Source organism: Halichoeres trimaculatus, unplaced genomic scaffold (genome assembly GCF_033239565.1).
Source record: "Halichoeres trimaculatus isolate MK-OKI-2021-1 unplaced genomic scaffold, fHalTri1.1 fHalTri1_scaffold_10, whole genome shotgun sequence".
NCBI classification, from domain to species: Eukaryota; Metazoa; Chordata; class Actinopteri; order Labriformes; family Labridae; genus Halichoeres; species Halichoeres trimaculatus.
In genome coordinates, this window is record NW_027437187.1 from 37860973 (window position 1) to 37887414 (window position 26442).

The 26442-nt window shown below is 40.5% G+C and overlaps 1 protein-coding gene across 1 annotated transcript; it reads left to right on the top strand.

Moving 5' to 3' along the window:
- The first annotated feature begins 9525 nt into the window (after positions 1 to 9525).
- LOC141795918 (rhombotin-1-like) lies at positions 9526 to 25268 on the top strand. Its single transcript, XM_074676695.1, has 5 exons — positions 9526 to 9915; positions 10399 to 10612; positions 18048 to 18173; positions 18502 to 18610; positions 24023 to 25268. The coding sequence occupies exons 1-4, from the start codon at positions 9894 to 9896 to the stop codon at positions 18605 to 18607; spliced, it is 468 nt and encodes a 155-aa protein (XP_074532796.1). The 5' UTR covers positions 9526 to 9893; the 3' UTR covers positions 18608 to 18610; positions 24023 to 25268.
- Positions 25269 to 26442: the final 1174 nt, after the last annotated feature.

Below are 26442 nucleotides of genomic sequence, written 5' to 3' on the forward strand. Positions count from 1 at the left end.
GAAGTAGCATTTAGGAATAATCTTTATATGTGCTGATTATCTCATTTTAAAGTATGGATTAGGATTAGGTAGATATCTAGGAGAGACTTTTAAAGGATCACTCAGAAACTTCTCACAGGGACTTTAAGGTTAATGAAACAAACAGGAAATTCATAGCTGGAGGAGGTCAGAGCAGGACTCTCCAATCACAGGTTGTTAAATTGTTTTATGTTTTATTCTCCTATAATGAATAATAAAAAAATGCCTTTGTTGCAGTCATTTCTTTTAAATCAGAAAACTCTGTTCAGCTGAATTGATTCATTCTCCTTTAAAATCCTCATCATGTTCAGTTTGCTGAGTTTGGTGTACCAAGATCTAACGACCCTCTCCTCTGATTGCTCAGTGCCTCTTCCACACGGTCGAGGAGTTCTGCCCCTGAACGTTTGGTCATTTAGATAAAAAGACAAACCAGAGTGAGATGAAGAGTGCATCTTAAAAATTTCAGTCGATAATCCAGAAAATATAATCCTGAATGGATAATCTAGAGGAGAAAGGTAAGGTGACATGGATGTGGTGGAAAAATAACAGAAATAAGTCAGAAAGTGTTTTCTTCTTGTTTTTCAGAGACGAGCGCTGCAGACGATAGAGACACCACCTCGCCGCGCGGCCTCGGAGCTTCAGGTCAGCGATCTTATTCGGCCCCCGTGTGGAGGAAGAATTGGTTTTGGCTCGGCCGAGGACAATCATCTGAACCGAGGGGATTGGATGCTGCTGGGACACGGAGAGAGCCAATCAGAAAGGCCATCGATCAGTTCCCCTTAATCTCACAGCTGGTGAGCACATCCCCACTCCAATCTCAGACTCTGCAGCTCACTCAGACGGACTGACGGGGGATTGGAGGGCGTCCAGAAGACTCCGGCCTCAGCTCCACCAAAAAACAGACAGAAGGAGACGATACCGCGCTTCATTTACAGCATCAGCTGACGGCCTGCTGCAAAAAACAAAGAGTCGTTAAATCTGTCTGAAAAGATGTGAAACAACATCCATTCAGACAGAACACAGAAACATGAATCTCCCTTCATAACCACAAAAACACACGTTTCACAAACATCTCTCCATCGTTAGGGAGAATAATCAGGGGGAGGCAGAGCGTACACCCTCTCTGTCTCTGTAGGGATGCTGGAGGTCGTCATCAGACTTTCCCTGATTAATCACAGAGAGGAGAGGCGCTCATTCTCTAACCTGACTGATGTGTTCGCTCTGAGCGATGAGGAAGAGCTTAAAACTGCAGTTCATTAAGCTTCCACTTGAGGCAGGCTCCAGAATCAGAAATACTTCATCGATCCTCTGGAGGAAAGTGTTTTTTGTCAAAGCCAGTCCCAGTCAAAAAGTGTTCAAATACAGGAAATACAAAATACAGCATGAGGGTCACAAAAAAATTAATCCGGCATCAAATATAAGAATGTACATTTGTACGAATGTACAAATGATCTGTTGCTCCATGGTGCAACATTTCTTCAGTTCCCAACGGCGCCCCCCTCAGGCAGAATACATATATTCAACCATATAATGTAAAAAGGAAAAAAACAACAACCTTCAAATAAATGGATAAATAAATAAAATAAAATAAAAAACATAGAAAAATAAATACAAAAATGGATAAATAAAAAATGGATAAATAAATGAATGAATAAGTTAATAACTAACTAACTAACTAAATAAATAAATAAATAAACAAATAAATAAATAAATAAATAAATAAATAAATTAATAAATAAATAAATTAATTAATTAATTAATTAATTAATTTCTGGTAATTCTTTTTTTTTTTAACTTTTACATGTTCAGTAATTTATTTAAGGACAAAGTTATTCAAAGACAAAATGAGGTCAGGATTGCTTTTTCAAGTAAAAAAAAATAAAATAAATAAAAATCGGCCAATGGATGAAGAAATGTTTGCTCGTAAATTTGTGTAAAACTGGAATAATGTCTTAATACAAGAAACTTTTCCCTTCCAATAAATAAATGAATAAATAAATTACTGAAATAATCTTCTATAGTAAAATCATTTTGCTGACAATAAGACAAAAACACTCAATAAGATTTTATTTTTTTGCAATGCAGTTTAAAAACTGTATATTGGATTACAGGATATTAGTGTGAATAACTGCTGCCAACAATTTACCGTTATTTTACAGCAAAGTAATTTTTGTTGTGATGTTGTTTGTAACCGTGAGTGAGGAGGGAACAAAGGAAATTAAACCCTGCTGTACACACTGGAAAAACTGAAATCTCATCAAGTTTTTTGTCTTATTTTCCGTAGAAAATGTCTCTTTGGACTAAATATGATCCACTTTCACTTGATGCGTCCAAGAAATGTCTGATTTCAAGTTATTTAAAGACAAAATGAGGTCTGAATTTCTGTAACAAGTAAAAAACATCTGGCAAAAAGTTTTTTGTAATAAGATATTATTCCAGCTATAAGCATTTTTTCTTTTTACCTTTTGTTTCAGCCATTCAGACCTCATTTTTGTCTTTAGATCACTTGGAATTAGACATTTTCTGGACTTGTCAGGTGAATGTGACTCAAATCAAGTAAAACAACAAAATATGTTTTTAAAAATAAGACAAATCACTTGAAAAGATTTCAGGGATTTTTTTTTTGCTGTGCATTGTTTCACTGCAGGGGGCGCAGACTGTCTGTGCCCCAGTAATGGTATTTCACAGTTCACTGAAAAACAACAACAAAAACAAACAAAACAAAACTCAGTTTATGTTTTTTTTTCAATTTCGGAATTGGCTGGCACATTGTAAATAAATATGGGTACATGGTCTGTGCAGTGAAGCACAGACAGCCAGTCCGTGCTGTAGAGTAAAGACAGTCTGTGCCCTCTGAAGTGTATCATCTCAGTGTTTAGCAGGGTCTCATATCTTCTGTGTTCCCTCCTCACTCATGGTTTATAATTGCTGTAAGTAACAGGCAGCAGGGTTGGCAGACTCCACTTCATCTACGGGTGGGGAAAAGCAGCATGAACAGAGATCATCTCACAGGAAATAAAGACTCAGCTTGTTTTATCTGAGAGTTTGGTTTCTGAGAGGAGGAAGGCGTCTTCTATAAAACACATAAAGAGGAACAACGCTGAGCACATGCTCGTATTTGGTTGAAAATCATGTCACGAGAGCACGTTTCTGATGACTTCCATCTGGACGGTCTGCTTTGGTTTAACCCTGAGTGATTTTAAAGACATGTTTTGTGGAAGGAATCTGATTTAATCCGTTTCATATGTCGCATGAATTGTTCTCCTCGCTGTCCCGCCGTGTCCTGTTCCTCTGAACGTGACGTCCTGCTGTGTGTGCACTGAGTGGACGCTGGTGTCCCCTTACGCTAACGCTGCCAGGAGCCTGAAAATGAAGTGACTCTGATAAAGAGCCTGATATCACAGAGAGGAGCTTCACAGCTGCTGTCTGAATCAGAGCAAACAGGAGGTTAGCAGAAGACTCACCATCACATCATCACAGAGCAGTTGTGATTTCAGCATGAGCAGCGCGTCCTCTTCCTCCTCCTCTTCCTCTTCCTCCTCTAGGTTAGGTCACCTGATCACTGGACCATCGCTGTAGGACCAGACTCCATCCTGTAGGCCCTGACAAACCTTCGGTCTAAGATGTCAAGCCTTTATGAAGTTGCAGTCTCTGACTTGGAGAACACAGAGTTGGTGAGGATTTCAGTGCTGTGTGTGTCTGAGCTTTCCCAGGCCTCCAGGACCCAATTAAGACCAATGAGTCCATCCTGAACCAGGTTTAGGAGGTTTTGCTGGTATTAGAGTGGCTCTTCTTTTGGTTAATGATGGTGTGAGGCTCCTCTCCCGTGCTCTCCTTTAACAAGCTCACTTCCTCTACAGTCCTGTAGCTGCTCATGGTCTGCCTACGGTCAAAGTTTGAGCAGCCTGTGATGAGATGAGACGCCACCCTGCCTCAGAGTGAGATCAGTCATGAAATCAACACAAACATCACAATGTAGAGAGTCCTTCCCTTGTAACTTCTATCAAATTCAAGTGTTTTTTTCAAAAATTTTGCAAATGTTTGAGATTTCAATATTTTTTCAAACTTTGGAAATTTTTGGAAATCCTTTTTTTTTTTTTTTTTTGCAAATTTTTGAAATCTCAAAAAATCTTGCAATTTTTTTTAACATTTCCAAATGTTTTTTTCCCCCATAATTTTGTATTTTCATTTTTTTTAAACAAAAAAATCAAATGTTTGAAATTACAATAATTTTTAAACTTTGGACATTTTTGAAAATCAATTTTTTTTTATTTTTTTGCAAATTTTTCAACTTTTTTTTTTCTCCAGAACTTTGTATTTTCATTTTTTAAATAAAAAAAATCAAATTTTTGACATTTCAATATTTTCAAAAACTTTTTGCAAATTGTTGAAATTTCATTTTTTATTTTTTATGATTTTTCCATTTTTTTTGCAATTTTTAAAATTTCAAAATATCTTTATTTCTTTTTTCATTTTTATTTTAATTTTAATTTATTTTATTTATTTTATTTTTTTTTACAAAAGATTTACTTTGTTAAGATGATGATTCACTGGATTTTGAACTATGTAATGAATTTTATTCACTTTTTTGTCTTTATTGTGAAGATAAATTCGATTTTGTGGCTCCTGAATGACTTTGATTCAGGTGAGCACAAAAAAAAAAAAAAAAAAAAAAAAAAAGAAAGAAAAGAAAGGTTTTTTTTATCACAGAGTAAAACATATGTCTTCCTGTTGGCAGCAGGGGGCACTGGATTTCACCATGTTTATAATTTTAAAGGTCTGGGCATGACAGTTATTAAAAAAAAAAAAAAAATCAGGCATGTAGCTGAAAGTAGTGGGAGGGGCTGAGTTTTCAAGATTCAAAACTTTACCGCCATGTTGAATCTGTTGAATCTAAAAACAAACAAACAAAAAATAGATAAAATCCACCTGTTATAGAAAACAATATAGTAAAATTGATCAGATAGTTAGAGAGGATTAAAAAACACATGGAAAGAAAAACAGGCGCTTGTGGCAAAATTTAGCGAAAGTAGGATACAATAAAACTGCCCCTAGATAAATAAATAAATAAATGAATCCTGTGCAATATTAAAGTCCCAATCTTAAAATAAAACCTATATTTGAATATTAAACTGAAGTGATACTAAAAGTGCTCTAAAGTGTTCGATGGCTTGAGGATTTGTGCTGAACTGAAACCTGCTTGTTGTGGTTTTAATGCTTCGTACCCAGGGGGCGCTGTGGAGCAGGTCTTGGCGCGAAAATGCTGGATTCATTTTTTTTTTGCCATGAGGGAATATAGTGCAAAGTTTGGTGAGTTTTGGAGCACGTTGATCACACTATAGAAGTTTAAAGCGTCAGAAACAGAAAATGAAAGAAGAATAATGATTTCAAACTTTCAGCCTCACAATCAGCTGCATCGCCTAAACAAAGATGAAGATGAACGTCCTCCATTGTGTATCTTAAAGTGTAAACTGACTGCAGTCTGTGTTTGAGCTGAATCTGTAAACAGAACATGAATAAAGCAGAAATGGGTCCTGATTTTAAAGATGGCTGCGTCCCTCCTTTGACAGGAAACAGCAGGCTGTGGTTTCATATGCAAAGCCGTATGACCTTCCCGCCACAGATTGCAGCACTTTTCTTGTTCCCGCTTGCTTTGAATTCAGCTGTTACTGTATGAGGCGTGCTCCCGCCGCGGCTCAGCCTGTCGTGGCGTTACATCTGACAAACAGCCTTTCCACGAAAACATCGCCTAAATTTGTCTCTGCCCTTTTCACACTGGGAGAGGACACGTCGGCAGCAGATGGGCCAAAAAGGCTTCCTATTTCCACAGGCTGCTAATTAGAGCCCTTAGCGCAGCTCACCTTTAATGTCAGCCGCAGACTGCTTTTAGCGCAATTAGCCTAATGGGGTCTGGGCCTGTGAATGGCTGTAATGTTTAGCCTGGATTCAGCCGCTGCGCCGGCGTTTGTGTGTCCAAATAAAAGGACAAGAGGGTGTAAAGCTCTGCACATCCATTTATCACAGCTGCAGACAGGAGACAAGACAGTTACCGTGATCACCCAGAGAAACTATTTAATTAGATGCATTAATAATTGAGTTAATTAGCTCCCATGTGTCTCGCAAATGAAGAGGAAACCCGGAGCTCCACTCGCAGCTCATCAGCTGATTAATTAGTCTGTTGATCGTTAGCTGTCTTGACGGCCTATATGCGATCAGATGAGAGGGCGGATAATGAGGGAATTGTGGGTCGATGGTGCTGGTTAATTAGTGTGACCTGATCCAGGGGCCATGTTAGAGCAGTTGTTTATGCCACGGCGTCTAATGAGGAGGATTTAGGGCCGGATGATCTATTTGGAAACAGGCTGCAGTGTTGTTTATGAGACCGTGGTTGGTGCTGCCCTTGAAAACCCCCAAAGAAAATCACTATAGTGTTCCAATAATCCATCTACGAGGACTAATAATGCCTCTGTGGGACTCAATATTAACTTTACAGAGTGACTTCCTGGGGTCTGGATCCCTAAATCTTCAATATAAGGATACACAGTCCATCATTTATCATTTCTGTGTTGTTCTGTAGCTCTTTCTGTGAGGAGCTGTTAGCCTGTGGTGGGTCTATTAGCAGCCAGAGTGTTGGATTTTACAGCTTTTTATAAAGTTACAGGTCAGATAAAGGCTGTGCCTGCACTTGGAGGCTGCAGTAGCTAATTATGAGACTCTCAGACGGTTTGAGCTGAACTCAAATCACAACTAACTTTAACCAGAGAGCTCTGAATTCATCTTTTCCTGCTTTTTTCTTAAGTGTAAGTTGTTTATCCATCACCATTTTGACCATAACAATGACAGAAATAATAAAGAGGATCCACAGTGATTCAACAAGCAGCCTCCTCAAACCTACAAACAATACCTCACATTCATCACCTGACATCAGTGTTGGGAAAACTACTTTAAAAAGTAATTATATAAGTAACTTAATTCCTCCTTCATAAATGTAATTAGTTACCAAAGGAAGAAAATCTCATGTTACTTTTAATATAAAACCTTTATTTTTGCTAAAGAATTCTGTTTTTGAGAAGGTTTTGCTCTGGGACGTAATGTTCACATGTTTGTTTTTGCCTTTTCCATCGACATCGATTTCCACGACATTGAAGTGGTGTCTGTTTACTTCCATCCTGAAACTACCTGTTAATACGTCGACTGTATGGCCGACTCCCATCCTGAGAACACCAGTTTAAAACCCTAAAAAGTCCTATAAGAAGCCACTACACACACCTAAAACCCCATCTAAAAGCAAAAATGTGCGCTAAAGTGCCCCCTTCAGAGCCAAATGTGTGCTAACATGACCCCTTGGAAGCCAAAATGTACTAAAGTGCTCTCTTTGGAGCCAAATGTGTGCTAATATGACACTTTAGGTGCAAAAAACAGACTACAGTGCCTTCTTGGGAGCCAAAATGCACAACAGAGCCCTGTTAGAAACCAGGATGTGCTTAAGAGCCCTCTAAGGAGCAAAAATCAACACTAACAAGACCTTTTCTAAGCCAAATTCAGGCCAAAGTGCCCTCTTAAGAGCCAAAATGTTAAAGTGCGCTCTTAGGAGCCTAATGTGTGCTAATGGGCCCTCTTAGGACTAGAAATGTGCACTAAAGTGCCCTTTTAAGAGCCAATATATGTGCTTAAGTGACCTCTTAGGACTAGAAATGTGCAATTGTGTGCCCTCTTAGAAGTAAAATCATGTGCCAACATGCCCTTTTGGGAGCCAAAATATGTTCTTAAAGGCCCTCTTGGGAGCCAAAATGCGCTCTGAAGTGCTCTCTTAGGGGCCGAAATGTGTGTTAATGTGCCCTCTTGGAAGCCAAAACATGCCCCAAGTCCCCTCTTATGACTAGAAAGTGCAATAAAGTGCCCTCTTAGGAGTCAAAACATGCGCTAACATGGGAGCCATATGTGTGCTAACACGATCTCTTGGGAGCCAAATTGCACTAAGGTGCTCTCTTAGGAACCAAATGTCTGTAATATGACACTTTAGATGCAAAAAACAGACTATAGTGCCTTCTTGGGGGCCCAAATGCACAACAGAGCCCTGTTAGGAACCAGGATGTGCTTAAGTGCCAAAATCAGGCCAAAGTGCCCTTTTACGAGCCAAAATGTGCTCTAAAGTGCCCTCTGAGGAGTAGAAATGTGCGCTTAAGTTCCCTCTTAGGAGCAAAAATGGAAACTTAAGTTCCCTCTTGGGAGTTGAAATGCACTAAAGTGCTTTCTTAGGAGCCAAATGTGTGCTAAAGTGCCCTCAAAGGAGTAGAAATGTGCTAAAGGGCCCCCGTTAGGAGTAGAAATGTGCACAAAATGTGTGCTAACATGACCCCTTGGAAGCCAAAGTGCACTTATTGTCTCTTAGGAGCCAAATGTGTGTAATATGACACTTTGGGTGCAGAAAAAAACAGACTTAAATGCCTTCTTGGGGGCAAATATCCACAACAGAGTCCTATAAGGAGCCAAATGTGCTTAAGTGCCCTCTTGGGAGCAAGCACCAACAATTAAATGACCTTTTAAAAACTAAAACTGGGCCAAAGTGCACACTTGGGAACCACAATGTGCACTTAAGGGCTCTTATGGGGGCCAAAATGTGCACTTAAGTTTCCTCTCAGGAGTAGAAATGTGCCAAAGGGCCTTTTTAGAAGTAGAAATGTCCACTAAAGTTCCCTCTTGGGAGCCAAAATGCACTAAGGTGCTCAATTGGGATCCAAAACATACACTTACAAGGCCCCTTGGGAGCCAAAATCAGGCTAAAGTGCTCTCTTGGGGTGGAACATCCACATGAAACCACTCTCTTGCTTGGTGAGGATTTGATAAAGTGCCATTTGTAGAGTCAAAAACCTGCTCTCTACGAGCCATTTTTTATTTTAACCCTTCAAAAAGTCTGTGCCTCACAATAAGACTCACTGAGGTGAACACGCTGTTGGATCAGTAAACCCTGCTCTTTCTGTGTGGTTTCATTTGAGCACATCTGAGACTCACTGAGAGCATCTGAGGAGAATATTCTGGGATTTGACCTCAGTGGTTTGTAGATTAGTTTGCAGCTTTATTTTTAACAATGATGTTTCAGTTGTGATATTTAAACTCATCTAATACAGAGAAAACTCGAGTCTCCAAGAAGAAGAAGAAGAAGAGATCCAGTCTGAGTTCACCGGATATAAAGGTGTCTCATGCACGTGCACAGGCACAGCCGCACGTGCTCGTGAATGTTAAAAGGTGCTGCATCTGGCGCGCTTTAGAGCCCGGGCTTTGACTACAGGGCGCCCTGGAGATAATTGGTGTCCTTGGAGTTGAATAAGCTCATTCTGAAACACCTCAGGCCCGGGCTGTCCTGCTCTGTGACTGTCTATTGAATAATTGATTCAGAGAGGGAGGGGGCGGTTACTATCAGATCTGAGAGTAATGACTTTATATAATTAGCACGCAGGGAGGAGGAGGGAGGTGTGTGTGTGTGTGTGTGTGTGTGTGTGTGTGTGTGTGAGGAGGCTGAGCCTGTGCAGAGAAGCAGCCGCAGCCTGCACACACTCACATACACACACACGGACACGGACATGCCTGTGCTCTGACATCAGCTCAGATAAGACACACTCTCTCCTGGCGTGAGGACACCTCTCCCGGCCGCACGGTGATCCACGGACACGCTGCTTCCGTCCATCCCCACGGACGCTTTTACGCGCGGATCGACGCGGACAGGACGCGGCTCCATGGCTGCTCGGCTCGGCTTCCCTCGTGGTTTCGAGTCTCGGAGCTGAAGTTTTCCACCTTCTCCGCGGACTGAGCGCCAGCCCTGTGTGTTTGGAGCTCCGGGCTTTCCTCCTGAGCCTGGCTGACGGTTGTCCTGGAGGATGGTGCTGGACAAGGAGGAGAGTGAGTACATTTGTCCACATCAGAGCAGTCAGGGCAGTCAGAGGAAAGGGGGCGGCAGTGGAGGTTTGTAGGACTGAGAGGGACCGAGCTGCACGATCCAGTTTAATCCAATCTCTAAAAACCTTCCTCCAGTTTTCCTGTCAGATGTGGAGGGTCAAACTCTTCCAAACACTGAAATTTCAGCTTGATCCACTCAGGGATGATTCTCTAAGACCTCTGTTTATCCTAACAGTCCCCTATGGGAGATTTAACCTTTGAGAAATTGGCTCACAGGTTGTTTTTTGTGAGATTACAGACATTTAAAGACTTATCACTTTATTATTTTAGTGCAGGACTAAAAAATCAGCTTCCATCAGTCTGTGGTGTCTTCCCTGTGAGAGTGTCTTCCCTGCTCTCTGTGTCTTTTCTCCATGTTTTCAGATGTCAGCCCCACTTCTTTTAACGTTTGTCTCTGTCTCCCACCTGTTGCCCCCCCCCCACCAGGTGTGTCCCTCGTCCCCCTCCAGTCCAGGGAGAAGCCGAGGGCCTGCGCCGGCTGTAATGGGAAGATCCGGGACCGCTTCATGCTGCAGGCGCTGGACAGGTTCTGGCACGAGGACTGTTTGAAGTGCGCCTGCTGTGACTGCCGTCTGGGCCGCCTGGGCTCCACCCTCTACACCCGGGCCAACCTCATCCTGTGCCGCAGGGACTACCTGAGGTAACCTGAAACCCTCTGCAGGTGAAGAGGGGGCACGAGAACCCCAGGCAGGCACAGCTGTTTCCATAAATACCCAGTTTTTGATCTGATTCTCTGTTTCTCCTTTATGGTATTTATTACCCTACCCAGGTTTCTGTGTGTCTTAGTTTGATTTGAAAAGTGTCGACAATTCAACACAAAGAGTGAAGAACCTGGGATTTCACTTTGTAGCAGAAGTAGGAAAACAATGGTGACTCAGGATATCCAACCACACGTCACGCCACAGGGCGATGACGCACAGTACAGCACCAAATGAGACCACATGAAGCCGTACGATAAGATGCAGTAGACAACACAATAATATTTGATCAATGAAATACTATACAATATGCGACACTACCACAATACTAATTACAAACAGTGCAACACGATTCTATATGAACAACACATCAAGGTTTAGTGCGTTACAATACAGTGCAATCAGCACTACACTGTGTTACGATACAGTGTGATACCAGACAGTTGGATATGATGCAGTGCGATGCAATGAAGTTCAATATGATGCAGTGCAATATGATGCAATGCAATATGATACAGTGTGGTAAGAAACTGTATGTTATGATACAGTGCAAGATGATGCAGTGCTATACCATGCAGTGTGAAACTATACAGTGTGTTATGGTACAGTGCAGTACGGAAAAATGTGATACGGTGCAGTGCGATATGATGCAGTGCTATACTGTGCAGTGTGATAGGCTAAAGTGTGTTATGGTACAGTGTGTAACATGATGCAGTTCGATGCAATGCAATATGATGCAGTGCTATACGATACAGTGTTTTATGGTACAGTGTGAAATGATAGCAATACAATACAGTGCGACATGACCCAGTTTTTGATGATACAGTGTGTGGAGATACAGTACGATACAATGTAGAGTGGTATGATAGAGTGTGTTGTGATACAGTGTAATAAAATACAGTGGGGTACGATACAGTGTGTTATGGTACAGTGCAATACGAAAAAATGTGATACAGTGCAGTGCCATATGGTAAGGTTGGATACAATACAGTGTGTTATGATACAGTGCAATATTATACAGTGTAATTTGATGCAGTGCTATACTGTGCAGTGCGGAATGCAAAACTGTGTTATGGTACAGTGTGTAACATGATGCAGTTTGATATGATGCAGTGGGATGCAATGCAGTGTGATATGATACAGACTGTTATGGTACAGTGCGATATGATGCAGTTTGTGATGATACAGTCTTTGGCGATAAAGTTTGATACAGTGCAGTGCGATATGATTCAGTGTGTAACAATACAGTGCAGTGGGATACAATGCAGTGCCATATAAAATAGTGTTATATGATGCAATGGGATAAGATGCAGTGTAGTACGATACAGTGCCATTTCATATAGTATGTAATTATACAGTGCGATACAATGCAGTGTGTTATGGTAGAATGAGATATGATGCAGTGTGATACAATACAGTGCAATATGATGCAATTTGTGATGATACAATTTGTGGCAATACACTTTGAGACAATGCAGTGCGATATGATACAGTGTGTAACAACGCAGTGCAGTGCGATATGATGCCATACGATATAGTGCGATATGATGCGGTGGGATATAATGCAGTGCCATATAAAATAGTGTGATATGATGCAGTGCGATAAGATGCAGTGTGGTACGATACAGTGCCATATCATATAGTATGTAATGATACAGTGTGATACAATAGACTGTGTTATGGTAGAATGAGATGTGATGCATTGCGATACAATACAGTGCGATATGATGCAGTTTGTGATGATACAGTGTGTGGCAATACAGTTTGATACAATGCTGTGTGTAACAATACAGTGTGTGACAGTTCATTGTGGTATGATGCTGTGTTATATAGTGCGGTGCGATAAGATGCCATATGAAATAGTGAGATATGATGCGGCGCGGGATGATGCAGTGGGATAAAATACAGTGTGTAACAATGCAGTGCCGTATAACATAGTGTTGTATGATGCAGTGGGATATGATACAAAGTAAGCTTGTGATAAAGTAGAGAAAGATCAAAAGTTCCATCCTTTAACTTACCAAATTTCTCAAACTGAGATGAACTGTTTAGAAATGTTTTTGTCCCTAAGTTCACAAATCCTCTAAGGAGTGTGTCATGTTTGCTAAAGCGCTGCCTCAACCTTTAAAATGTGATCGGCTTCTGTTTAATAAAAAGAACAAAAAAGGAGGCTGCTCGGGTTAACTGCCACTTTTTTTTAGTAAGCAGTCACTGAACAAGCAGTTGATCTTTCACCTGATGGTGTTTTGTGACTGTGAGTGAGGAGGGAACACAGTGGATATGAGCATTAAGATGTTACACTGAGGAGGCACAGTCTGTCTGTACTCCACATGGCACAATACCAGTCTGTGCTTTACATGGAATGGACCACAGCAACAGTCAGGTGACAATGGCTCATATTAAGTCTAAAAGGACATTTTCTTCTGAAAATAAGACAAAAACACTTGATAAGATTGACGTTTTTTGTGTTTTTTGTGACATTTTTTTACCGTGTGGTATCTGTTTGGCTGCTGAGAGTTAATCATAGTTGTTATACAGATTTAACCAATCAGGATCAAGCATTCAACACGATGAAAACCGAGGGATAATGTATAACAGAGGAAGATGATGAAGGTTTGTGTCTTTCAGATCTGTCTGTAAAGCAGCGGATTATTTCTTTAACTTATTTGGTTTTCACAACATTCTAAAATCAGTTTTAATCACCAAAAATAAGAAGTGAAGTCAGTTTATGTATTTTTGCCAGATTAGCAGCTGATTCCAGTCTGGGATCTTCTTTTGTTTCCTGAACTCTAGAGAAGAAGTGAAGGAGCTAATTTCCCAGAGTGCTTTGAGTACATGACTCCAGGTTAAGGAAGCACTTTGGCGTGCACGCTGCCAGGACAGACGGTATCTGCTGTGATAGAGCAGTGAGTTTCTAACACTTAGAGCACTTTGAAGCACTTCAGACTCTTTGGAAACCCTTCAGACAGAGAAAAATGCTCGTAGATTTTCATAACGGCTCCTCTCCGGCTCCTCCGAGCGAGGTGATTCGTCACTCGACCTCTTGTGCGGCTGAATTAATTTATGAACACGGACGCTTTGAATGAGCAGATTTCTGCAGGTCTGAATCTTGTCCTGACACACAGACCAGAACCTGGCTCGGAGCGCTCCTCTGAGAGTTACACAACCCCGGTTTTTCGCCTTAAATAAGGACGCCTGGTGTCGGGTCAGCAGGGGAACTCCTGATATCTCAGCCACATTGCTGAACTCATGTGTTAGTCTCATGTACAATCCAGCTGGATTTGGTTGGAGCTAAGTCTCTCATTAGCTGCGCTGCACTTAAGAGACCAAAACCCCTTTTGACAGTTAAATTGGCTAGATTGCCTCCTGTTTTCCTCATCATTGCGAGGGTGCAGACCAAAAGCCTTTGAAGAGCAGGATTAAAACCATGTGATTTCTTTTAATTGGACCATTAGTAGAGAATTAGCATTGAGCTCCGCAGCCTCGTTAAGGAGGAGGAAAAAACCCACCAGGTGCCTGCTCGGGACTCAGCCTCGTTAGATCCCAGCGTTCGCTTAATTAGGACTCTCTTTTGTTCCCATGTTGGTCACTGGTTTGATGACGTTTCCCATTTGTCGTCGGAGGCTCCAGCACTTTCCTCCCTCCCTCCCTCCCTCCCTCTGTGGATTTTTCATAACGGTTAATCCCAAACCTCCTTTTCTATTTGCCCTCTAATGGAATATGGAAATCAGCGGCGGCCACTTATCTCCATGTGTGTGTGGCTCTCAGGGAGCCGTTTGTTCGTGCTCTTAGAGGTGAATGAGAGGTGAAGCAATCTGCAGCTGGTCAGGAGTGAGTCACAGAGGCTTTGAAACATAACAGCGTTTGTTCTCAGGTAGCATGAGGACATAGTTTGACTGTTATCAGATGGACCGTTAGTTTAAACCAAGGGTGTTCAACCTGTGGCTCTGGAGCCTCATGTGGCTCTTTGACTCCTCTGCAGTGGCTCCTTGGTGCTTTAAAAAGTATTATTGACACAAAGAATTGTCATTTTTCTTACAGAGGGTATTGATGTATGCCCACAGCCCACCAACTTTCCATGCACCTGTGGCTAACCTCAAGTTTTACAGCCCTGAGAAGATAACTACATCTACAAAAAGACTCATCTGGAAGAAAATACTGATTTTAATTCTGTGTGGATGGATTCATTTAACTGACAACATGCTGGATTAATATACATGATTGATATGTGGAGAGACATTAGCAAACAAAAGAAATGATGAGTTGAGCAATATTATCAAATTCAAGTATTATTTCAAAATTTTAAAATTTTTGCAAACTAATCAAATTGCATTTTTTGCTTTTTTAAATTTTGGCAATCATTTGAAATTATTGCAAATTTTATTATTCCATTTTTTATAAAATTATGCCAATTTTAAAAATTGTTTTAATGACATTTGTTGTCATTTTTGCACATTTTTATAATGCCTAATTTTTATTTTTTTTTAAGTCTGCAATTTTTCTAAATTTAGAAAAAAACTGCAGTAAATGTATTTTTGGGGGTTATTTTCCCTGCAAATTTTTCAAATTTCAATTCTTTTGCAAAGTTTTTTAATTTAAAAAAGTTTTTAAAATATTCTTGCAAATTTTTAAAATTCCAAGTTTTTTTTAAAACAAATTTGAAAATTTTTGAAATACCACAATTTTGAAATTTTGCAAATTTTTGAAAATCCAAAATTTTTGAAATATTTGCAAAATTTTTAATTTAATTTTATTTTTTGCATTTTCTTTTCTGTTTAAAAAATGTTTTGTTTTTTTCAAATTCTGGAAATATTAATATTTATGCAGAATTTTTAAAAATGTTTTGAAACTTCTGCTAATCATTAAAAACAATAAACTAAGCCATCAGTTGTACAATTGCAATAATTCAAAACTTCTTGTTTAAAAAATTTTACTAGATTCTAACTATTGTTAGAACTTAAGACACTTTTTCTGTTTTGATTGTGAAGATAAAGTAGATTTTGTGGCTCCTGAATGACTTTAATCCAGGTGAGCTGAGGAAAAATGGCTCCTGTGAAAGTAAAAGTTGCAGACCTCTGGTTTGGATAAAGTCTGATGGAGTCACTCTGAAGTTCTGGCCTGTTTCACGTCCTCAGAGGGCTAAGCTTCGAGGTGGATCTGAGAATAGCATCCTTGTGTTGTGTCAGGTTGTTAAACGATTAACTGCTGTAACAGAAACAGTTGTGTTTGTGATGATAGAGAGAGGAGCCTCAGTGGACTCTGACTGAAAACTGTTGCTTGCTCTTTTACACAGAAGTAGTTCTCAGAACAAACAACTCCAGGATTAAATAAAGACTTCCCCAAACTTCCTCTCAGCTGGAGAAACTTTCTCAGAAGCAGAGACCTCTGGATGAACTCCCATCTGAGAAACTCTGGGACCAGTTAAGTGGTTTCTGCTGCTCTGTCACAAAATCAAATCTAGGATCAGCTGACGAGCGAGTAGACTCTGAGCTCCATCCTTTGAGCTAATGGACAGAAATGTGATAATGTAGGCTTCTCTATATGTTCTTAAGTACCTGACATTACATCATAAGGAAGGTCAATTTGATCCCCTCTGTAAATCACCCGCTGCTCCGTCTTATTTCCCTGATAACAGCTCACAGTGTTTGCTGCGGTTGTGTACTCATGTTCCAGTGGATTTATGAAGTTCCCTGAAATGTTTGGGATTTGCTCAGCTTGCTCTACACATCATTAAAGGTAGAGTCTGCTTTTTTCTGTGTGTCAGTGTCTGTGTCTGCCTGGACCCCTCCCTCTGCCTGAGTGTTGATGTTTTGGTTATGTTGGGACATTTCACAGCGTGCCCAGTGAGCAGGGGACTTAGTGTGTTTCTGCTAACCAGGTTTGAGTCAAATACCTGTGATTAGCTTGTGCTAACACGCCTCTTGAGTCTCTCCCATGTAGGAACGTGATGCTACAGGTGGTTGCTAGGCTAGAGAGTGCGCTCACGTAGTAACGGTCGGAGGCCCAATTGTTTAATGTTAGTGTTATTGTGTTGTAAAGACTAAAAACACAGGCTAAAAGCTTAACCACAGGCTAAAGGCTACATAGGCTAAAGGCTAAAATACAAGGTAAAGGCATAAACACGAGCTAAACAATGCTTCTCCACGCCACGCCACACCACGCCACACTGTACCATGACACCGTCCTGGGATTAAGAGACTAAAAAACAAGATTCAACAGTTTCTATCTCTAAAAGACTAAAAACACATGCTAAAAGGTTAAATACAGGCTAAAGGCTAAAACACATGCTATAGCTTAAACGCATGCTGAAGGCTAAAAACACATGCTTTAGCTTAAACACAGGCTAAAGGCTAAACACACAAGCTATAGCTTATACACAGGCTAAAGGCTAAAAACACAGGCTAAAGGCTAAAAACACAGGCTAAAGGCTAACACAGGCTTAAGGCTAAAACACAAGGTAAAGGCATTAACAGGAGCGACACTATGCTACTCCATACCATCCCACGCCACGCCATGCTACGCTACGCTACGCTACATGACACAAGCTAAAAGCTTAAACACAGGCTCAAAACACAGGCTTAAGGCTAAAAACACATGCTATAGCTTAAACATAGGCTAAAGACTAAAAACACAGGCTAAAGGCTAAAACACAAGGTAAAGGCATTAACAGGAGCGACACAATGCTACTCCACGCCACGCCACGCCACACCACGCCAGGCCACGCCACACCACAGCATGCCATGCCATGCCATGCTACGCAACGCTATGCCTTCCAAGGCCACACTTTACTACACCACTCCACACGGCACCACTTCGCGACTATGAGACTAGAAAAGAAGACTTAACAGTTTCTATCTCTCTAAATTGACTAAGGTTAGTGTTGTTGTGTTGTAGTTACAATGTCGACTCTTTTAAGTAGATGGTGCTAATTTAGCTTAACCAGCCACCTGCGTAAACAGAGTTAGCACTGTGCATAGCACTGTGCATACTGAGAAATTTTCCTGTAACAGTCAGACATCCGGGGATTTTTAGCAAACTGCAGATTTTGCAGTTTTTCGCACACTGACCACTGCAGACTGGACTTAGATCACATCAGCAGGACTGCTAGGAGGTTTGAAAACAGACACAGTTACTCAGAAAAACTTGACTCTATTAATTTGTGCTGGCAGAAACTGAGGACTGTTTTCAGTCTGCAGCTCTGTTGAAGGAGTTAAGGTGATCGTTCAGACTGACATCATCCCAGGTTCTGCCTCTGACGCAGCTTTTCAGACCCGTCTTTATTTCAGGTTTTTATTTTGCCTCTTCAGCTCTGGGCTGAAATGTATCCAGGTCCAGTCCAGACTACAGGTCTGCGTGTCGCCCTCTGTCTCTCTGCAGGCTCTTCGGGGTGACGGGGAACTGTGCGGCCTGCAGTAAGCTGATCCCTGCCTTTGAGATGGTGATGAGAGCCAGAGACAACGTCTACCATTTAGACTGCTTCGCCTGTCAGCTCTGCCGCCAGAGGTAAGATTAGGGGAGCAATTAGCCAGGGGGATCAAATTCAGCCCACTTCTCTGGGAGGTGTGCCGCTGAGCTCACGGGTCGTTACCAGCGTGCGTTGTAATCAGAAAGCGCTGAAAAGTGCTGCGCAGCTGAAACCTCCAGGGGGGAAACTTTGTGTATCACTGGGGGAGTTAATCACGCAGCAATCATGCTAGATGAGTTTTCTAATCATCATAGCGGTGGATGCTCGCTGAAAATATGCCTGAACGCTCCTCTGGGGACTCATGACTCACTTCAGCTTGAGCAAAAACCCCCAGACCCAGATCCATGTTCTGGTTCCTCTCTGCAGGTTTTGCGTGGGAGACAAGTTTTTCCTGAAGAACAACATGATCCTGTGCCAGCTGGACTACGAAGGAGGCCATCTCAACGGCAGCGCGGAGAGGCAGACTCAATAAGAGGTAACGTTGTGATGAGCATAAATCGCAGGCCCTGACAGCCGCTCTGACAGTCTGAAGGAAACCATGCTCACAGATATCTGGACGCTACGCCAGCCAGCTCACGGCTCGTCCCACACACCGCCATATGTAGACACGAGACCTCAAACCACGGGCTGCTCCACGGGCTGCTGGCACCGCCCAGGAACGCCACGCCAAGATACGAAGCAAAAAGTCTGTTCCACATGCAGCGTGCATGAAAACATGTAAGAGGGCGTCTCCATCTGAGACAAAACCCAGCTCCAAAGTCCTCCACAATCCTCTTAATGAAACCAGTGATTTCTGAAATCAGAAAAATAAACCGACTCCCAGATTACAGATTACAGATTACAAAACATTTCAGCTCAAACTCTGGAGCTGAAATCTCCTCTGCTCATGAATGGAAGGAGAAAAGGCGCCAACAAAGCTCGTGTTAATTTACAGCACATCTAAGTTTCCATGACGACGCCACGCCAGCTGATGAAATTTATCAGAGAGAAGAGAGATCTGTGTTTTTCTCTGCTGAAAATGATTTCTGTGATTAATTTTGTAGTGATGGTGGACACTGGAGCCTAACTGTCAGACAGAAAAAGGACAGAAGAGCAGAAGAAAGAGAAACAGGAGAGAGATAGAGCACAGGCTAAAGGCTAACACAGGCTTAAGGCTAAAACACAAGCTAAAGGTAAAAAAAACTACAGGCTTAAGGGTAAAACACAAGCTTAAGGCTAAACGATGAGCTAAGGCTAAACGATGAGCTAAGGCTAAACGATGAGCTAAGGCTAAACGATGAGCTAAGGCTAAACGATGAGCTAAGGCTAAACGATGAGCTAAGGCTAAACGATGAGCTAAGGCTAAACGATGAGCTAAGGCTAAAACACAGGCTTCAGGCCAAAAGCAGGCGATAGGTTAAAACACAAGTTAAGGCTAAAACATGGGCTAAGAACTAAACTTATGCTAATGGCTAAAATGTGAGCTAAAGGCTAATACAGGAATTAAAGGCTAAAACACAGGTTAAAGGTGAAAACACAGGTTAAAGGCTAGACATTAGCCAGAGGCTAAAACATGAGCTAGAGGCTAAGACACGAGCTGGATGTAAAAAAAGAACTGCAGGCTGAAGTGTGAAATATAAGCTAAAGGCTAAAACATGAGCTTAAGGCTAAAAAACAAGCTAAAGGCCAAAAACAGGTCACAGGTTTAAAACGCAAGCCAAGGCTTAAACACAAGCTAAAAAACAAGGCTAAAATACAGGCTCAAGGCTGAACCCAGACTAAGGCTAAAACATGAGCTAAAGGCTAAAAAAAAAGCTAAAGGCTAAAAGCTTAAACAAAGGCTTAGGGGGAAACAGGCTAAGGCTAAAACATGAGCTAAAGGCTAAAAATCACAGGCTAAAGGCATTAACTAAAGCTACAGTCTAAAACACGAGCTAATGCTTGAGCTTAAGGGAGACGGAGTCTTTATCCCAGAAAAACACTTTGGATTCATGATTGTCCTCATAATGTCTTTCAGAAACTTTCTGCCCCCCTGAACGTTTCTCAAACCCAGTCCCCGTTCACCGATCCATGGTCTGATCATGACTTTTGGATCAAACCAACTCCAGAGACTGGGGGGGGGGGTGCTTTCTTCCTGCACAGATTATGAAATATTCTTCATTAACTAAAAAAAACTGCTGAATTAAAAACAAGTGGTTGGGCACAGGTCTGGGGTTCCCAGAGGGGCTCTAAGAGGACTCATAGTCCTCCTTAAGAGGGTCAGACAAAGACTCATTACTCATTACTGTCACTTTGAGTTGAACTCCTATAAATGCCTCCTCCAAAGCTCGAAACAGGACGTCTCTTCAGTGGGCGGGAGCAGCGGTCGGCTGTGAGACCAGACGGGAACTTCTGAAAAACAAGTGCATCAAAAAACATCACAAAACCCACAACCATGAGGGTTTCAGGGTCTGTGAGGGGTCAAACACATCCCCAAAACCTCCTGCAGCCAGAGCTATCATCCTGAAGCAGAGTGAAGAGGGAGAGTCATAAAAGATTTCACAAAGGACGGACTCAGAGGAGTTTTTCCTTTTGGTTTGAGGTCTGACAGAGTTCATGTTGACACAACCTCAGAGAGTGGATCGTTTTAAAAACTTTGAGACCAGGACTTTGAAACATTTAGGGTTTCTGGATCATTTTTAGTGACTAACAGAGTAAAAAATCTACGATACACTGTAAAATATGATATTAAATGTTAATTTAATGTGGTGTAACTTATTTTTTACAGTGTAATACTGTATATTGGGTTACAGTTTATGAGTGGGAAAGAACTGTTAAATCTGCCAACCCTGCTGTCAGTATTTTTTCCTTCATTTAAAAATTGGGCTTTAAGACTCATCATGTACATGGTCCATGCCATGTGCAGCACAGACAGCCAGTCTGTGCTTTCTGCAGTGTGATATAACAGTAAAATTCTGGCAGCAGGGTTGACAGTATTTAACTTTTATTTCACAAAAAATGTTATTTAGTGTATCACTAAACAAAGCAGGATTTTATCATTGAAACCACATTGTAAGTTCATGTTTATGATTTTAACAGTGCTGAATTCAAACAAAAGGAGCTAGTAAACCACAAGCTAAAGGCTAAAACATAAACTAAGGCTAAAAACACAGGCTATAAGCTAAATAAAGTGGCTAATGGCTAATCAAGATGGCTAAAGGCTCAAACAACTGGCTAAAGGCTAATAACAATGGCTAAAGGCTAAAAACAGTGGCTAAAGGCTAAAAAATGGGCTTAAAACTAAAACACAGGCTAAGGGCTAAAACATAAACTAAAGGCTTTAGCACTGGCTAAAGGCTAAACACAACAGGAGCTAAATGCTGAACCACAAGCTAGACGCAAAAACACTGGCTAAAGGCTAAAACAACTGGCGTAAGGCTAGTAACACAGGCTAAAGGCTAAAACATGAGCTAAGGCTAGGATAATCAGGCTAGGATTAAAACCAAAAGCTCAAGGCTTAACAAAGGCTTAAGGCTAAAAACAAAAGGAGCTAAAGGCTGAACCACAAGCTTAATTCAGAAACACAGACTAAAGGCTAAAAGATGAGCTAAAAGCTAAAACACGAGCCAAAGGCTTAAAGAATTTTACATCTGAATTTTGTTGTAAATAAACAGGGTTTTTTTTTGTCTTGTGTTGTTCACAAAAACTGGAGCTAAAAGCTGAACCACAGGCTAAATGCAAAAACACAGGTTAAATGCTATAACAAATGTTGGAAGGCTAGTAACAGAGGCCAAAGGCTAAAACAACTGGCTAAAGGCCAAAACACGTGGCTTAAGGCTAAGAGAATCAGGCTAGGATTAAAACCAAAAGCTCAAGGCTTAAAAAGAGGCTAAAGGCTAAAAACAACAGGAGCCAAAGGCTGAACCACAAGCTTAATTCAGAAACACAGGCTAAAGGCTAACACAAGCTCAGGCTAAAACACGAGCTAAAGGCTTTATCATAGGCTAAGGGCTAAACACAAAAGAAGCTAAAGGCTGAACCACAGGCTAAATGCAAAAAACTGGCTAAAGGCTAAAACAAGTGGCTTAAGGCTCAAAGATGGGCTAAAAACTAAAGCACAGGCTAAAGGCTTGAACATGAGCCGAGGCTAAAACATGAGCTAAAACATTACCTTAAGGATAAAGCCTAAACACAACAGGAACTAAAGGCTTAAACAGAGGCTAAAGGCTAAACACAACAGGGGCTCAAGGCTGAACTACAAGCTAAATGCAGGATCACGGGCTTAAGGCTTAAATGTGATCTTAAAGCTAAAACACGAGCCAAAGGCTAAAAGTATTTAACATCTGAAATTTTGTTGTAAATAAACAGGGGGGTCTTTTGTATCGTGTTGTGTCCAGACAACAGGAGCTAAAGGCTAAACCACAGGCTGAGATGACTGGTTTAAGGCTAGTCATAGAGGCTAAAGGCTTAAAGATGGGTTTAAGGCTGAAACACAGGCTAAAAAAACCTGAACACAGGCTAAAGGCTAAAACATGAGCTAAGGCTAAGAAAAACAGGCTAAGATTAAAACCAAAAGCTCAGGGCTTTAACACAGGCTAAAGGCTAAAAACAACAGGAGCCAAAGGCTGAACCACAAGCTTAATTCAGAAACACAGGCTAAAGGCTAACACAAGCTCAGGCTAAAACACGAGCTAAAGGCTTTATCATAGGCTAAGGGCTAAACACAATAGAAGCTAAAGGCTGAACCACAAGCTAAATGCAAAAAAAACTGGCTAAAGGCTAAAACAAGTGGCTAAAGGCTCTAAGATGGGCTAAAAACTAAAGCACAGGCTAAAGGCTTGAACATGAGCTGAGGCTAAAACATGAGCTAAAACATTACCTTAAGGCTAAAGGCTAAACACAACAGGAACTAAAGGCTTAAACAGAGGCTAAAGGCTAAACACAACAGGAACAGGAAAGGCTTAAACAGAGGCTAAAGGCTAAACACAACAGGAACAGGAAAGGCTTAAACAGAGGCTAAAGGCTAAACACAACAGGAGCTAAAGGCTGAACTACAAGCTAAATGCAGAAACACAGGCCAAAGGCTGAGATGACTGGCGTAAGGCTAGTCACTGAGGCTAAAGGCTTAAAGATGGGTTTAAGGCTGAAACCAAGCTTAAAACCTGAACACGACTAAAGGCTAAAACATGAGCTAAGGCTAAGAAAAACAGGCTAAGATTAAAACCAAAAGCTCAGGGCTTTAACACAGGCTAAAGGCTAAAAACAACAGGAGCTAAAGGCTAAAACACAAGCTAAAAACCTTTTACACCTGAAATTTTGTGGTCAACTTACAGTGTTTTTACAGTGTAGGAGTAAAATAAGACCTCAGTGTTTACTTCTCTTGATTTAACTTCATCAAACTGTCATTCCTCCTGCCTCTGTCCAGACACTGACACAGTTTTGTTGATGTTGGAGTTCATCTTGAAGTGAATGAAGTGTCATGTACAATCAGGATGATTTACTCAGAGACGTTTTCCTTTGGTAGAAATGAGTTTTAGCTCAAAGAAAATAAATCTCTGAGCATTTCAAACTTATTAACTTATGAAAAGTAAAAAAACAGACGTGCACTCAGGCAGTCACCATGGAAACCTGTTTCCTGTCTCTACCAATAAATCTGAGCCTGATTTCCTCCATAACCAAAGTCAACAGGACCCTAACTTATAAACCTCTCATGTTTTTTATCGTTCAACCACTGAAATGGAAGATAAACTGTGTTTTAGTGTCGTCCAGACGGAGAGAAACGCTGAAAGTGCCATGAGTAGAAACTTAAACCAGCACTTATTTGTAACGTACTCCATGATTTTCTGTGTTTACACCACAGTTAGTGGACACACACGTTTCCCCTGAAGCCACACACAGTAACCTGGAGCTGTTTTCTGATCTCATGCAGGACGCCTCTGAGCCAGCTGGACCATGAAGACCAGCAGCGGTGTGGTCCTGGTTTCAGACTGAGCCTGGTGGAGAGGTTTCCAGCAGCGTGTGTGGGGACTCTCTGAAAAAGTGACGGAGCAGAGCACGGAAACCATCCTCAGGATATATCCAGAGACTCTATGAGTGGAGAGGCTCTGCGCCGGCTAGCATCCAGCTAATGTTTGCAGATCTTTCAGAGTCTGCGCTCAGACTGGTAACAGGATCTGGATGGAGCGGAGCCAGCCAGGCCACACGGCATCAACAGAGCCATCCATCAAAACACCCAGCTGTCCTCCTGAAGCGTCCCTCTGGCACTGACCCACCGCGCTGTCCCCAGCGCTGGACTTCAGGAAGAAACCCCAAAACAAACTGAAACATGATCCCTAACACTGAACAGATCCCACAAATCTACCAAACTCTATTTTCACTCTGATCTCCAGCTGTTTCATCTCCTCTGATTAAAATGAATCATCATTTCTCTGAGTCTCCTCGTTGTTTATGAGAGCTGGCAGAAACCAAGAGGAGAGATGAAGGTGAAAGCATGCTTTTAAAACATCATTTGTCTGCCTCCATCTGTTTTATCAGTTAGAATAAAACTGAACATCCTTCATCATCCTTTCAGCAAAGGGGAAACATTTTCCTTCATAACTCAGATAACTCAGAGTTCATCTGGTTCCTTTGAGCTGGATTTAAAAATACTGTTATCATAAGTTTGAGTTTCACTGGAAACCTCTCGTCTATCAAACACGATGACAAAAACCAACTTTATGAAAAGTATAAATATCCCAAGGAGGGAGGTTTGAGACTATCCAGTGCATAAAAAAGATGTTTAAGCTGTTCAGAACCACCTCTGTAAGGAACATTTCTGACTCTTCAATTGTTGTTTAGTTATGTTGCTGCTATAAGGTGAAAGATTTCATCCATCCAGACATTTTCCAGAGCACGCTCAGCTGGGGAAATCTTCTGCAACACTCTTCTGGATATCTGCCTGATCCGAATCCACACTTTAAAATCAGATTATCAGCAACAATATAGATTATTCCTCAGTGCTACTTCTTAGCTTCCTGATTGGGTTGAACAGGACCAGACTGATTCACAGCACATCCAACACCACGCCGGCCAAAGCAGTTCAGAAGTGAGACATTAATTAAAAGAACTGTCCAACTACATCATGGTTGTTTTTATTTTTATTTGATAATTGAATTATGACAATAATAAAACTATTATAATTATAATTTATAATAATATTTTTTTTTTTCTGTTTGAATTGGGAATTTGTTGTTTTAAGGTTAATCCCTGTAATTTTGTTGTTTTTCTGTATTTTTTTCTTTCCATTCTATTGCTGGTAAATGCACATTTTATGATCAAGTTTTTTAAAGGCCCAACTAGGGACAAGAGTTTCCAGAAATAAATAAATAAATTCAAATTCAATAGAAAAAAATATAATAATGAAATAAAAAATATTAATAATAATTACATTTTCAGATTGATTTTTTTAATGATTTAAATTATGTTTATTTTAATCATTATTATTTATGCAGTCAATGGTAATGAGGGATGGGTACCAAATTAGGTACATTTAAAGGTGCCGACAGAATTATGTCAAAAGTATCGGGTACCACTTCACATAAAATCAATGGGTACCATGTTCAGGTACCTGTAAATTAGTACTCGCTATAAACTCTATGGGCTGTGCATCAGATTCATGTTTTGTTGTAAACTATGTTAAACTGCAGTGTCCCTATAAAAAAAAATTGAATTCAATAATAAAAGTAATAATAAAATTATGGTGAAAAACGTAATAGTAGTTAAAATAAATATAATAATAATATAAATAATTATATTATTTATATTAATAATGATAATAATGATAATAATAATAATAATAATATAGACTTATATTGTTTATATTTATATTAATAACAATACAAATAAAATTAATAATAATCTATAGTAATGAAAATAATATTTTCTGATTGATTTTTGAATGATATTTATTTTTATAATTATTATTTATGCTGTCAATGGTAATGACCCAGCATTAGGGAGGACATTAATTTTTTATTTGATGCAAACCATTATGGACTTTCACACATTTTAGTACTTATGACATAAAAGTAAACAAAAATCTGCCAGAACAGTCAAAAATTTCTCATTTTGATCTAATCTAAAATGAAAACGTATTTATTTTCCAAAGCAAATAAATAGTGATGCTGTTATTGTTGAAAGTGATACTTGCTGCCTGTTTCTTCAAGTTGCTCTTTTTATGTTTCGTCTGATACATATTTGATTTTTATCGTGTTGGCAGCTGTTTCTTTTCTAAAAAACTTTAATTGGTATTTTTCTCTCTTTGTTTTTATCGTAAATGTAAAGCTCACCTTTGATGAAACGTGCTTTAAG

Excerpts from the sequence above, each read along its gene's own strand:
- LOC141795918 (XM_074676695.1), top strand. The coding sequence starts at position 9,894 with ATGGTGCTGGACAAGGAGGAGA. Across the intron at positions 9,916-10,398 it reads GGTGCTGGACAAGGAGGAGA|GTGTGTCCCTCGTCCCCCTC; the intron begins GTGAGTACATTT and ends CCCCCCCACCAG. Across the intron at positions 10,613-18,047 it reads TGCCGCAGGGACTACCTGAG|GCTCTTCGGGGTGACGGGGA; the intron begins GTAACCTGAAAC and ends GTCTCTCTGCAG.